Genomic DNA, 15,763 nt, shown 5'->3' on the forward strand with positions numbered 1-15,763 from the left:
ACTGTGTAAAGGTGTTTCTTCTCATTTGAACAATCTGGTAAGTCACCACTGCATTGTTGTTTTTATCAATCAGCTGAAGCAAACTTAGCAAACCAACCACGCTCTTATTTCCTAAACATACACAACAACCCCAGTTCTCTGTGGATCATGGTCAGCATTCTGGGAAATATGTAAGACTGCATATGACATAAATATCCTGATGGAAACCGAGCACAGCATCAATATGACCCCTACATCCTTCAGATCCTGTATGGATCTGTGAACACCACAAACACTGCACAGGTGGTGTCAACAGCGTCACAATACTGAAGTGCAGATTTCCAGCTGTTCCAGTAAAGCTGTTGATCAGTCGGCCTCCGGATATAAACAGAGATTCAAAGTAAAAATATCCAGAACACGAACGTCTCAACGGTCACTTATCCAGTATTATTAAACCAAACAGTCTATTTCTAATGATTCTATCCTTGGTATCTACTGTAACCACGGTCACATGATGGAATCTTCTCAGTGTTCCATTTCCATGGGAACTGTCATTCCGCAGCATTCCGGAATGTTGTGGAATGTTTCTATTGTGTGGGAATGGAGCCTGTTGGCCACTGCTCCCGATGATGATGATGATGATGAAAATTAAAATGATGATGATGATGGCTGGTATTTGAAATAAAGACAAAGACTATAACGGTCGACACAGTGACACGTTTGGAGTCACACGTTTGACTCTTATGACAGCCCACACACCAGTCTCTGCTGAAGTGCCTTTGAGCCGGACGCTGCTGCACTGAGCCTCTATCTGAGTATGTAACATGCATGTTTCTCAGGTGAAAACAAAACAGAAAATTACAATTTACATATTCTGAACACAAGTCAACACCAGGAAAAAAATCTAAATCTATCTAAGGACTTCACATAAACATTCACAGAAAAATACTGTATCGTTAATTGATATTGTTTGATTCTCTGCAAGGTCTCCACCTTCAATTGCCAGGATCCAAAAAATAAAGTATCATTATGGCTATACTGTTGATGAGTTTCCTCAGTGTGCATGCAGGTATGCTAACATTCCTGTTCAAGTTTCTGCACCGATCCCAAAAGGATGCTTAATTGGTTACCTCGTTTTGAGGAAGGATTTTTTTTACTCATTAGCCATACATTCTTTTCCAGCTCTCGGGAACTCAATGCAGCAGACAAAAAGGTACTGAGGTTCGATATCCAACCGTTCTCACAAACTAACATGGCTGAATAATGAGCAGTGTCATTCAGTGCTGCGGTAATGACAGTCGTTACCTGATCTCATGACTGACAACCACAAACAATGTTTAGGAGTTGACAACATGTCTGCATGGACCACAAATAAACCCCTACACACAATCACGATCCTTATGTTCTTCTGAAGGAGAGTCACTGACAATTAACACGACGAGTTTATCATGCAAAATGCTAGTGTCACGATAAACAGCTCTGTTAGGTATCTTTAAATTATACTCTCAGCTTGGAGCCTTCTGTGAAGAAAACACCACAGTCATAAACATAAACAATGTCTGGATCCCAGAGTGATGGCTGACGCCAGTACTCTCCCAGTCTTTCCCAGTATCTGAGCTGTGGATCTGCTGACTCATTATCATAACAGTCTGACCAGCGACCTATTTCCATGAGAACCAGAGAGCTTCATCTCTCTGGGATGTTGTGGAAAGTTTCCGTTCTGTGGGAATGGAAAAATCCAGCGTGCGAGTTCCCTCACTGCAGAGGATGAGGATGGTGATCTGTGTGCTGATAAAGACACACAGTGGTTGCATGTTCAGTAATAAGCTGAGGGTCTGGATGAGCTGTATATTGACTATACATATTTACTGTCACATTCTGATGGGGGATCAAACCAGTAACCCTTACAGCAGAGGCACATACTGTATATCACTGTACTACTATTTTCCACTAATATCAGTCTCTTGATACCATTTTGAAACACAACCTCAGATGGGTTTAGATAATCTACATTTAGACAAGATTTTCTGAATTTGTGACATTATTCTTTACATATTTTTATCTCTGTGCCATTAAAACTAAAGGTCAACCAGCCAATACAAAAGGCTGTTTATGTTTCAGAAGCAACAACAAATAAATGAATGATGCATGACTGCATGAATATACACACTGTGCTCATGTTATAGAGAAACGTCACATAAAACGCTGACTGTGATAATGAGAAAAGACAATTGATTTAAAAATGACTTTAAAATTAGCAATGACTTCGACCGTGACACAGTGTCTAGACTTTGGGCTACAGTTTGTGAAATTTCCACCTGTCAGGTAATAAAAATACAGCTGAAAGTTTTTTTACTCTCAAACAAAGTGTAAGTGATTTTTCAGTTTATCATTAGCTGGTCAACAGTTTCGACCAGTGAGGTGGTTCCTGCTTCATTTTTTATCATTTTAAAAATGTTCAACATTATTGTTATCAACGAGAACTATTAGGTTTGAATAGGGGGATGCTCGACTGATGTCAGTACTTTATGTGGTACCCATGGGTGAGCAGGTTTAAGATGAATAGTACTTAATTTAAATATTAAAGAGCACCTAGTGTCTGTTTCAAAATTGCACTGTACTGAGAAATTCAGACTGAAATCACCCTCAATGCCACTGCTCCATGAAGCCACACAGGAAACAGTGACTGTGCAGGTCAGGGCCCAGAACCAGCCGCAAGCCTGTTTTTGGGGACTGTACTGGTGGATCTGTCTGGTACACAGAGTCATTATATTTAGCCTGAGTCATGAACAACACCAGAATTATACTAATAATAGCTGGTGTCGTTTTAGCTTAAAATAAACCAGTGCAAACACTCTGTCAGAACACTGTATGCTTAAAATAGTAAAAAAAAACAAGGTTGAGTGTTTTCCTTCTGTATATTTCTGGCCTGATCTCAGTTTTCATTCATCTGTCTCTGTTCTTTCCTCTCTGTTCAGTTGCTCTATTTTCTGCCACATTTTCTTCCCTCACATAAAACACTTTCTTCCTCTGTCATGCACTGTCTCTCCTCCTGTCCATCTGTCTCTGCAGAGGCAGACATAATTAAGATCTGAGTTGACTGACCAACACTGATTCCTACAAGATGAGAAGCAGGTCCCGCTGTTTCATTGTCAGCATTTTTATTTTTAATACCCAGAAGAGGCTTAAAACAAGCGGATGCAGATCTATTTTGTGTCTTTTTTTCTCTCTACTTGTTTTCACATTTTTTTGCTGTTACCAAACCTGACACAAATCAGTCAGACGGATGAGAGTCTCCGCTTCCTAAAGTTAATGAAAACAAAAGCCCCATTTGCACTTGTCAATCCAGATGCAATTTAATACTTTCATATACAACTGGCCAGACATGCCTCTGCATTGGCCAGGTCACAAACTGAAATTCATCTTGGTGTCTGCCCTACTCCAGTCCACAGGGTGGTGGTAAAGCACCTGAAACTTTGTTGTAACTGTGAAAAAAAAAACAAAAAACAAAAAAACAAAAAACAAACAAACACCAAAGATCTTTTCCGTGGTTTAGTTTCAACAATAGCATTCATGCTCCCTCACCCGTGCAGATTACCGCACCCTCATGCACACAGATCACTGAGCTAATCAGGGATCAGATAAACGCTACTGCATAAGCTATGTGGTGAAATAGTTCGAGCCACCCTCTGAAAGCTAATTTCAGCATAAATTCTGTACCACTTCCGATGCCATTATCACCGGGACAGACCCTGTGGGGGCTACTGTCACCAGCAGTTCACTGATGTAGTTGCACTTTGAAGGAATAAAACTTGTGCGTGTGTCTTGGAGAGGTGGATGCATTTTCAGCATCTGACTGGAACGGGTCTTTGTTATCAGGCTGTCATAACTTTTTAATCTTGCAGTTATTCGGTGCCCGTTTAATTTAAATGACATCTTGTTTATCTGGACCAATGAAATTAAAGCACAAAAGCAAAATTAAAAAAAAAAACTTTATGTGCACACAACTACCCCACTCTTTCTTTATTGCCTTCATCTCTATCTCTCTGAGCTGTGACTGAACCATTGAACAGTCTGTCACAACACTACAAAGAAAATGTCAGATTATCCAGGAAGCCTGAAAAACAGCTATAATCTTCTCATCTCGACCAGTGCCACTTTGAACTCTTCACTTGTATTGTTCTCTTGTGTCTCCATCTCTCCGTCTCCTTATTGCTCCAAAAATATCTGCTTTCATTCCAAAATTTGAAATGAAATGCATCGCATTTTTCAACAAGAGCTGCTTTCAGTTCTATCCTCACACCAAACACGAACACTAAACTGAATGATGATGACCATCTTGGCAAAAGAAGTGCCATCAGAGTCGTTTTCATGAGCCATGAAAAACTTCTTCCTGCAGCACATTTCTGCTCTCTGTCCTGCTGTGCCCTGACTCACCCTCAAGGATCAATGATATTTGCTTTTGCTGTATCTTGATGAGCGAGCTGACAGCTGCTTCCTCCTCACATACAGCGCCCACAGATCAGTCAGTGGTTCAGCTAAGAATAGCCTCTCACACACACACACGCACACACACATGCACACGCACACGCACACGCACACACACACACTTCTTGCTCTGTAGCGACAACAAGAAATGTCAATTCTTAAGGGTGTCCGCTGTGTTTGTATTAGACTTTTGTCTTCGTGCTCATTTTCATACATCACAGAAATCAATGTTTGTTTCAGTCGTAACATGTACAATTTAACACGCTCTCAGTTTGTGTCAGTTAATTAATACTAGCTTTCCCAGCCGCCTGCAGATACTAAGCTGATATCAAGAAACACAAACAGCAGGGGCAACTTGACAACTGGACAGAATCCATATGTACCGCACGACAGTGGCATACCGTCAGCACGCTTTTTGATCTTGGCATGAAAAAATAGATTTATAAGTTGGTTCACTTTTATCCCGATTCAGCAGCTGTTAATCCAAATCTGTAGCGTATGTCCTGCTTTCTGCAGATTGTTTTTCATTCTTTCTTACCTCAAGGGACAAGTCTACTTTTTATAACCACTCTTATCTAAAGTAGGAATGCAACACAATCAGCACCGATGCTGAGCTTGTTGAGCATTTCTGATATCAGCCAGACACATTCAACCCACAGTTTATTGTTCTGCTCAGTTGGTTTGGTGTGGTGAGGGACTGACACCTACATCAGCTGCTCAGGATGCACTGTTCCTTCCTCTTTCGTACTGTAATGAAGCAACGTCTTAAATTTTCTTGTCAATTTAAATGAAATTTTGCAGTAAAAGCTACAATTAAAAAAAAGAAGTGCTTGGCTCTGTACTGACTCTGTACTGCGGAAGAAAAACACAGACTGGAGAATCCTTCATTTTAAAGTTTTGACCATTTTCTGAAATTATTTTTCTCCTCGGCTTCACAGTAACTGGAGAGAAACTGACAGGGATGACGGCCTGAGCTGAGATCCAGGCTGTAGAAGTAAAGCGACTTTAAAGAGGGTGTAAATGTATTGTTGAATCAAACTCACTGGTCCTTTGTCTCTCTGCCTGTCTTTCTGTCTGTCTGAGATCACAGAGACTTTCAAATCTCTCCCTCACACACACAGAGCTTTACTTAAATACCCTCAATGCTAAATCCTTAACACACACACACACACTTTGTCACTGACGAACCACCAACCATAGATTAAATGTTCTAAATCCTCATCCTGCACATACAGCAGGCAGCAGCGTGTAAGAACAGTCTGTCCAAACCTCTCACACTGACTGACATTGACTGATGGACACTGGACGTTTCACAAAAACACTACATGACTGAGCTACACACACGCATGCATGCACGCACGGTTACCCAGCAGGCCTGTTGTGTGTCTTACAGTCTTACATCACCAGATTAACAGACTCCTCCTGCTTCTCCTTCTTCCTGATTTGCCCAAAAATTAATCCCTCATTTCTTATCCTCCTTCGTGTCCCTGTCCCCTTCTTTCTCTTTCTGTGGCAGCTGCACTCAGCGTCTATGTTTCATCACAAACACAAAATGGCAACTCCAGAAAGAGGCCATGATGCTGTAAATGTGAGGGCCTGATTAATAAAACTTAACTCTTAAAGAAATATCTCCTGCTGTCAAACTACACTGGAGACGTACGACACATCTCTACATTTGTGTGATAAAATTCAAGCTGATATCTGCTGCTGTTTATTCTGCTGCTGTTTATTCCATCCCCCACAAATGGTCAACCGAGTCATGTGACTGGCATTTGGCTATAGTGCTTTACTCCATACATGTTACATAAGTTTTAGTGTAGTTTATGTTTGTTTCACTCCCACTGTGACTTCTGAGATTTCCCTTGACCTGACATGGACACCATGAAATAATAATCAGGATTATTAGCACACTCGGTGTTATTTAACTTGGCACGTGCTGTCAGCCTTATTTGTAAGGTAAAAATGTTTTGCTGTCACTTAAGAAGATTGTGTTTGTTGTATTGTTCCAGCACTGTCAGCCATCCAGCTATGCTGTCAAACATACTGATGCATCTTTACTCTTTGCCCTGTATGATACAAACACCAAACTAAGCTGCATACATGCCAAGAGCATCCTTGTAAAATATGTAATCCAGCTCTGTTGAAAGGGTTGCTCTCAATCTCATTATAATCTTAATATGATATAACCCCGGGTTAAGGTGTTTATGTGACAGACCAGATTAATCTGGTTATAATGGACTTGAGGTGACTGGGCCTTTGTTGTCCAGGCCCCTCAGCCGTGGAACTTCAGTGCCCTGCTCTTCCAACAAACTTTTATCTCATGCCTTTTTCTTAACTGATTGTATTTGTTCTAATTGTTTAAATTGTTTAGATTTCTGTTTTTTATTCTTTGTAACTGTGTTTTGAAAGGTGGTATAAGATAAAGTTATTACTATAAAGTTATTATTACCATTAGTGTACAACAGAACTGGAGCAGGACATCAGCTGTTTATTACTTTATAACCCAAAGACTTTAATAACATGATGTGAACAGAGGAAGTGGAGTGTTCCTTCATCAGCCTGTGGGGAAGTCTGAGCGGTTTAAAGAGAACACAGCTCTCTAGACTGGATGTGACTGATAATAGTGTGCGTGCGTCTTTGTGTGGGACAAGTACAGTGATAAGCATCTGCCCTCTAACCTCGACTTGGCCATGGTGTTTGGGTTTGGTTTTGCTTCAAAAAATGAAAAATTTGATGGAGGCAGCAGCCATGGACTGACAGCTAGCAAGAAGCTTTTATGAGCTTCAATCATGTCACTGGTTTATGCATATGCAGTCTGACAACAGAAACACAAAGACATGACAACACCTGGACTGTGTGACTGTCTGTGATATACCAAAGAGTGAACAGACCGGACTTTTATCCTGCGGAGACAGAGAAGAAGAGTTCATAGCTGTATTTGTCTAAGTGACTTTGCAGGAGGAAAAAATGTAACCGTGAACAGTGAAAGGGTGTGAGGGGTGGGGGTTTGTGCATTTATGTCATTTCACATTCAATCGAACATGATTTGGGGAAAGCTTTGGGGAATGACGGCCCTTGTGAGGATGTGGTCTGAAGCAAAACTGTAGAGGGTGAAAGAAAGAGAAATCACGTTTGTGTTTTGTGTGTATTGAGGGTGTGGAGGCCAGTGGGATTCAGCTGTGTTTTCACTGGAGAGGCACGCATGTTTAGACAAACACACACACACATTAAGACATACACATGATGTCAGTCAGATTCCATCTCCTATCTGGGCTCTTTTGTTCTTGTTGTGTGTGTGTGTGTCCAGGGGGCGTGTCTAACTCTGAATTAATCAGTGTTAGAACCTGCTGAATCTGATAAGTTTTCTGCTTCAGGCAACAAATTAAACAACAAAGCAGCTCACTGCTCCAGTACATACTGTATATGGAGTCAATTTTGGAGTGTGTGTACGTGAGTGTGTGTGAGAGAGTAAGAGCGGGAGGGAGGAAGGAGTTCAATGAAAAAAATTCAAGGACAAAAAAAAATAAAGACAACATGTTTCTGCTTGTACACGAGTGTCAGATTGATGAGCCGCACTGATATTTCTATTTCAGCAGACAAAATATCTTCTTCACCCAACTGAGGTCGTTCACAGGCACTGCAGCACTGTCAGGAGTCACTGCTGGAGTTTTATCACCTTATGGTGGCCTAAACGAAAAACCCTCAGTGTTCAAACATTTCATGTTTTAGCATAAAAATAATTTTTAAAAAAAACAACTTTTATTTATTTATTTAGTTTTATTTTATTTGTACAAAAATATCAGCAGCTTCAGTCACTGAGATTAATATCGACCTTCAACATATCATATCAGTTCAGCCCATGTGGGAGGCTGAGAGATAAAAGATAAATGAAAGATTAGGAGAAGGAAAAGAAACTCCAAAGACACAAACAAGAAAGCGAGTGTGAAAACACAGGAAGCAGAAAAGATAGACATGAAAGAAAGAGAGGCTAATTAACAACCAGGTCAAGTTTAAACAGCCAAACCCTAAAACTCTGTTTACTCTACTGGGAGAAAACAAGGGAGGGACTCCATGAGAAAACATTCACAGATGAAGCACGGGCAGAGAGGTACAAGGGCTTTACAGATAAACTACCTCACTCAAACATATTTTTCAACTATCTGTGGGCATTTTTATGCTTTTATTACAGACGGAAGGGAGTTGACAGGAAGGGAGGGGACAGAGAGACGCAGAAAGGTACTCGGCTGGACTCAAACTGGGGTCAGTGTCTTAACCCATCAGCTACTGAGGCACCCAGAATATAACCTAATTTATCTGGTGGTTAGAGTAACCTTAAAGTGTGACATTCAGAAGACTGACTGTCTACACTGGGGATAAATAATTTACTGCATATTACAATTTGTCCCTGTTTACAGAGATCTACTGACCTGAGACATATCTGACTGTACATATTCAAGACAGAGACACAGTATCAGTAATATTTGCACAGCAAAAATGAAATCCAAGCCAGCTGTGCTGCAGTTTGTCCTGCTTTTATGAAGCGTGTGATGATCTGTGTCTACTCACACTGACGCAGATGAGTCATTTTTGAGGCTCTACTTGAGGTTGTATAGGGATCATTACACAATTTTACTACTGAAGCATTATTAAAAGTTGATGAAACATCAGGCGGTCAAATTTAGTCTACACTGCGTATCAGTCACCTGCTTCTTTTTCAAATTATATGACACTTGTTAGCTGACCAATGTTCATCAGAGACGTGCACGAGGTAAGTGCAACACAACTTCAGTTTTTTGACGTTGTAGTTATTTACTGAGGATCTCAGTCATGCTGACCCACACTCATTCCTTGTTTTCATTTCAGGTTTATCAGCCATTATCTGCTCTTGCATTTTATTTCCTCCTGACATTAAAAAGACCTTTCAGAGTCTTGAAACTAGACACAGAGAACCTGAAACACAGCCAGCAGACGTTACAGCAAATTAGGCCAAAGAGTCTTCGGGCCCCGATGTCATCAGGGGAAACGCCAAATCCTAATTTAAACAACGACAAACCTCATTAGTTAGTGTGGAGTCTCAAACAGGCTACGTCACTGCAGGGTCATTCGGGGAATACCTGACTCCCTCCAGGGGGAAGTTCAGCCAAACAGACCTGGCTGAGTGTGTCAGAGGTTTAGTGTATCCCCACGGCACAGCAACTGACCTACTGCGTCAGTCACAGATTAACCTTACACTGATACAAACAACCTTCAGTGTTTCCTGTTTTTTTTTTTTAATCAATAAGACACTAGTCCTTCACATAATCACCACAGTTTTAGAGCATCACCCACGGGCGGTCCCAAAAGATTTCTTTTTGCCCTGAATCCTGAGCCACGTGGCTTAATTAAACAGCCTTAATCTGACATTCACGGGACACTTCACTACAGCTAATAATACAGCAGCACGGGGCACACTAATACAGGGTTTTCCCCAAGATGTGGTTAGGCTGAGGTGGTAAGCCACCCAGATCCTGACACGCAATCAGATCAGTTTAGTTAAAAAATACACAATTACAAGACCAAGTGAAAGCAAACCAGACAAGAGATGGACAAAAACAAGTGTGGTTTGCAGGTTTTTTTCGAATGCTCTCTTTGCATCACAGAATTCTTGGTAGGCTAAGACACTGGACTTCTACCTTTGTAAAGACCAGTCTGAATTTTAGACCTGTATTTGAAGGGATTCACGTCTTCACTTGTTTATGTGTTAATGTTAGACAGAGGTTTAGGCCAAGCTTAGAGTAAGGATTAAGTTTAGGCAAGTAGTTATGAGGGTTGAGGTTTGGGAAATACGTTATGTCATAACACCCTCACTCTGAATGGACTGCAAGTGTGTGTGTGTGTGTGTGTGTGTGTGTGTGTGTGTGTGTGTGTGTGTGTGTGTGTGTGTGTGTGTGTGTGTGTCATCTCTGCCTCTGCCCTCTAAAGTGTTTGAGGCTGTTGCATTTTTTTAGCCAAACTCATAAATGTTTAATGTTCAGTTTAGCAGAAACATCCCATTGTCCTGAAACAGATGCAGTACAGCATCCAAAAACATCCTGTATGTGTCCTGAACTGGGAATTCTCTTTTTTCTTTCTCTAGCACTTGCTTAAACATGAACCTATTATATAATACCATGTCAGCTAAGCAGGCTGTTACTAATTTAGCTTTGGTCTTCACTTTAAAACACCAACTGAATAGCTAAAATGTGAATTGTGTAGCTATGTTTCCATCCAAATATTGTGAAAGACTGCGAAGAGGAAGGTCTATTTTCAAAACACTTCACGTTCATTTTTTGGACATCTTTACCTAAAGTTATCTATGTTTTTTCCTCATACACACACATGGATTTGATCTATAACTCTTGCTGTCTGAAACATGGCCAGGAGCAGATGGGGACAGCCCTACAAACCACAACCTTTAATGGCCGATTAATAATGCCCAACTCACTCTTCCACTTGAGATATAGCTGACCTACATTACCTCAGTGCCGTGAAGAACTGCCACCTCTCGGTCGATTGCTCCACTAATTGGTCTTTAGGGTGTGTATAGTCTGGTATTATACATAATACATTGGTTCCCAGACCAATGCACTTATTTATTTTTGAAAACAAAAATGTGACAGTAGATATCTCCACATTTTCTTCCTTCTATTTATTCTTTCCTTCCATCCTGTTCATAGACTTGTAGTCACTGTCAGTTTTTTTTTCTAGTTCAAGCAATAACATTACTGTTCAAACGCACATCAGTGAGCATGTAATGTTACAGCTTTCAGCTGAATCCAGTTCAGCCTAGTGCAGGTTCAGTAAATTGAACTAAAATAAACCAACCACCATATTCATAAAAATTCTGTTAAACCCAACAAAAGTTCTAAAAACATGCGCACGTGAATGGAGCTCGTCCAAAAATCAAATGTCTCTTTTCACGCTGTGAAAGTGAAAAATCAAAACTGTAACCAACTGTAGTCACAAGTTCAGTCCCTTCAGCTGCCAATGTGTGTAAATCACCAGCCAAGTGTCCTAACTCACTGTATACAAGAGCGTCAGTTAAACAGCTAAACTGCTGATATGTGTCACTGAGTGTGTGTGTGTGTGTGTGTGTGTGTGTGTGTGTGTGTGTGTGTTCACTCAGTAGGCTAATGAAGCGGTTGGCAGGCTGGTTAGCCGGCTGGCAGGACTTCACACGTTGAGCCCAGTTAACAGACAGAGAGGCTAAACAGAGCACGACTGATGATCACGCCTGATGACGGCCAGCTTCATTACAACAGGAAGTGTGTAGGTGAGGAGACGGCTGACTTTAAAATCAGCCACTTAATTCCAAGATAGCTGTTAGCATAGGAAACTGTGTGTGTTCAGCAGCTACAGCAGCTCCTTTAGCCCAAAACGCCCGACACACACTCTTTAAGCAGCTGACTGGATCCTCAGCAGGGTTCTGATGAAAGTTTTATGACTTCCACAGAGAACTGAGTTCTTGTAAGTAGTGCTGTTGTTTAAGCGTAAAAAGTATTTCACCATCAATTAATAACTACTGCAATAATTTAGAGACGTCATTACAGCAAACAGCTGAGTGCTCTGCAGCCCAGTGTTGCTCTTCTACAGCAAACAGAGATCAAGTTTTAAGACTTTCTGATGATTGCATATGATGAAAGTTCTAAAGAGACAATGGAAAGCATTTGCAGAAAACAGCTCACGGGAAGTGTGGCTTTAATTATGAGAAAAAAAACAGATATAATACGAAGTCTGTGACATATGGAAGTTAAGAGTTGAATTGATTAGTTGATTAATCAGTCAACAGAAGCAACTATTTTAATCCTGCACTTTCTGGCATTTAAAATCCTATCAGTTAAAAAAATCAAAAATAATTTTTTGGATTATTAAAATAATTTGAAGTTCCACCTCTAAATCCCAAGGGGATTAATAAAGTATCTCTATCTATCTATCTATCTAAACCCTAAAACTTGGCTTTTGGGAAACTGTGATGTGCTTTTTTTCCCCCAACATTTTATGGATCAAATTAATCAAGCAGATCAAAACAGTTTAGATGAGTTGCAGCCCTTTGGAAATGAAAACTTTTTTTAAATTACACTACTCATTAGTAATACTGACAAAAACCATCCTGGCATGAAATACAATGAAATACTGTATGTGCAACATCACAGTAAATAAAGAAAATCATGTCATACAGCATGAGTTGCAGATGACGGCTGGTTGCTGGTGCAGCAGTCTGACTGATGAGCTGCTATATGCTGGTAATTTCCCAGCCTGTTGTTAGGTGTAAATAGGTTAAGCAGTGTTTATCGCTGCGGGACAGATATTCGCTGGGTTTGATACGCTGCCAACATGATGACGAAGCTGATCCATCCATCAGCACTCACACAAGCACAGCATGTCTGAACCACTGCCAGATGAGTAAGCTTCGTAAACACACACTCTTGAGTCTCTCACTTCCTTAGAACACCACGTTCACACTGTTTACATTAAGAAATTTGTCTTTTAGTCTTTTTCTGCGCCCATCTATCCATCCACACGTCTGATTTCTCCCGCTTTCAGCAGGAGTTATAGCAGTAAACACATGACTGAAAATGACTCTGGGTTTCTGTGCCACAGAACACAGCTTGACTTCTTGTTGTCAGTTGGTGGTTTTAAACCGTATCTGGGTTCACTTCCCCTCTACAAAGACACCAGCTTCTCCGGCAGGGCACTACTTTTAAAGTGACGTTTCCTATTAGACCCCAAATGTAACCAAGCTCAAAGCTGTTAATTCAATAAACCTATTATTTGAATCATTGTGTTATATATGATATATTTTTTTTAATTTTATGAGATACCAAAAAGTACTGTGCTTTAAAAGGGGAAGGATAGCATTGTTCCACTCAGAGACTCTATTTGCATATGCATATGCTATTTAGTGCTATTTCCTTATTGAATTCTGATGTTATTTTGATACGATTTTAAATACAATAAGATTAATTGAGAGGCAGCTTTTTGGCTCGCAGATACTGGTTAATTTAGAGCCCTGAAAGAATTATTATTCTTAACAAAATACACTAAAGTTCTCAAATGCACTGGTAAAGCGAGTATCTCTGAGTTTAAGACTGTTGGTCAGACAAAACAAGCAGTGTGAAGATGTCACCTGGGGCTCTGAGAACTTTCATTATTTTCTGACATTTTATAAACTAAAAGATTCATTATAAAATTAAGACTGGATAATCGACGATGAAAATAAATGTTGGTTGGACTTTGCCTAAACAGAATACACAATAAAAGACTAAAAGAATCTGACGAGGCATTCGTAACTGTTTTCTATAGGCACTACTTAAGGACACAATTTAGTCTTTATTTATGGAAGTTCCAAGCCCAGTGGTTTAGCAGTTACTCTCTAATTTGTAAGGACAGCATCAAGGGAAACAAGCACAAGCCAGCACAGTCACCTTCTGCAAAAGCTGATAGAGGTGGACTCTAAAGAGCATAGTTTTCAAGTCCACCTTTATCTCTAAAAGTGGTCCTTGACCTTTACCAATCCACACCCCCACCTCTCAAAGTCAACTGGTATTAGTCATGTAATTCATATATGAAAGACATGACTCATGTACGTTTACACGCCTGCTACAGTAAACGTCCTGAGTTCACTCTTGCCTCCAGCCAGGGAGGTACCAGAATAAGCTGATACAGACAAACGTTGCATCACGACCACTCACACAATTAAACTTCCTTATAAAGTCTAGTGAGTGAAGGGATTGTGAAATATAGAAATATCCTTAATATCACCAGGAAGGTTCTGGAAACACAACCACAACCAAGGACCTAACAATATCAGATCCAAAACCAGAACTCAGCTTGCGAACGTGAGTGTGAATACTGTGAGCCAAAGTTAAACTGGACCGGACAGTCCAGCAACAGTCTGCCTGAAGACGAGTTATGTGTGTGAGCCGATGTCAACAATCTTCTCCCTCAACTTTCAGGTAACGCTAAGACATTCATGTTAGCCGTGTTGTTGCAAGAGGAATGCCGGTCACGGAAATGCAAATCCGCTAAAAGTGACACACGAACACAGCCGTGTGTCTCTCACCTTTGTCTCGGCTCTGAGGACACCGAGTTACAGCTCTGTACTGACAGCAGTGTGGAAGACTTCCGCGGTCCTAGTGGCGACGGTAGCAGGCTGGTGTTGGACGGGGACGGTGACAGAAGGTTGCTGTTCCCCCCCGGTGAAGGGAACGAGCCTCTGCGGCACTCCAGCAGCACCTCCGCACTTCCCACATCATTGAACCCCGTATCCGACGGTAGGACAAGGATAGGCGGTACGTTGAGGAGTCCTGTCCTCGGTGCCGGGGAGGGACTGACGTTACTGCAGCTCACGGACGCTGACAAGCCGGAGAATGTCCCGTAGCTGCCACTGTTACCCAGCTCCGGGCACAACCCGGTCACTGCTGCCACCGCAGAGCTGGAGTCGGCTCCCTCCAAGTCGGCGTCTTTATGGTGGCGGCTTCCTTCATTCTCGACTGAAATACTCTGGACTGGTCGTCCGTCCAGGGAGATGTTACTGAGAAACAAAAGAGCCGCTTGTCTCCTGCGAGAGTTCTCCCGGTTCCTCCGACTGTGTTCCCTGTTAGTATGCGGCTTTTTACCGCTAACGGCGGCCGTTATCGCGGCGCTGTGTTGGCCGCAGGCAGCAGCCGCCGCCGCCATCGTCTCTGTCCCACTGAAGAAGTCAACTGGAGGATCAGCTCGAGACCAGCAACTGTCAAATCCCTTTTACCCGGCGCGGGACCGCTTTACGACCTCCTGCGCTCTCATTGGCCCAGACGGGAATACGTAATGACGTCTTGAGCCTGAGCCTGAGCCTTCGGGGAGGCGTTTGGTCACGCTGGAAACTGCACATACGGTTAGAAACATGTAAATATACTGATCATAAACGGGAAAGTGTTATCACAAGTAATTACATTATTATCATTACATAATAAAAAAAACAACATTTTATTCAACTTACTTTTAATATTTTTTAAAGTAAGTAAATACAGATATACAATTTGGTGTGAGAAGGCTCTATGGTTTTTTTTTTTTTTTTTAAACACAAAAACCTGTTAGTCAACCTGAATCAGCTTTAACACCTTTACATCAATTGTTGTGACTAGCGGTATGAAATCTAGCTACAGAAATCTATCAAAAAGCTAAAAGTAATAACTAATAAATTGTTGAAATAGCCAGATCTTAGGCACCAGATGGTTGTAGTATGAATACAAATTTGACTGACAAAGAAATGTCTTGAATGGATTCACATATACCC

At 41.2% G+C, this 15,763-nt stretch overlaps 1 protein-coding gene across 1 annotated transcript in view; it reads right to left on the minus strand.

Annotated features, from left to right (window-relative positions):
- The window catches only part of cables2b (Cdk5 and Abl enzyme substrate 2b), a 35,236-nt gene extending 20,071 nt beyond the window's left edge, over window positions 1-15,165 (minus strand). The window contains exon 1 of the mRNA XM_041046198.1: window positions 14,549-15,165. Coding sequence (XP_040902132.1) covers window positions 14,549-15,165 — 617 coding nt within the window. The remainder of the gene's footprint in view (window positions 1-14,548) is intronic.
- Window positions 15,166-15,763: the final 598 nt, after the last annotated feature.

The sequence above is a fragment of the Toxotes jaculatrix genome, chromosome 2 (assembly GCF_017976425.1).
Source record: "Toxotes jaculatrix isolate fToxJac2 chromosome 2, fToxJac2.pri, whole genome shotgun sequence".
Taxonomy (NCBI): Eukaryota; Metazoa; Chordata; class Actinopteri; family Toxotidae; genus Toxotes; species Toxotes jaculatrix.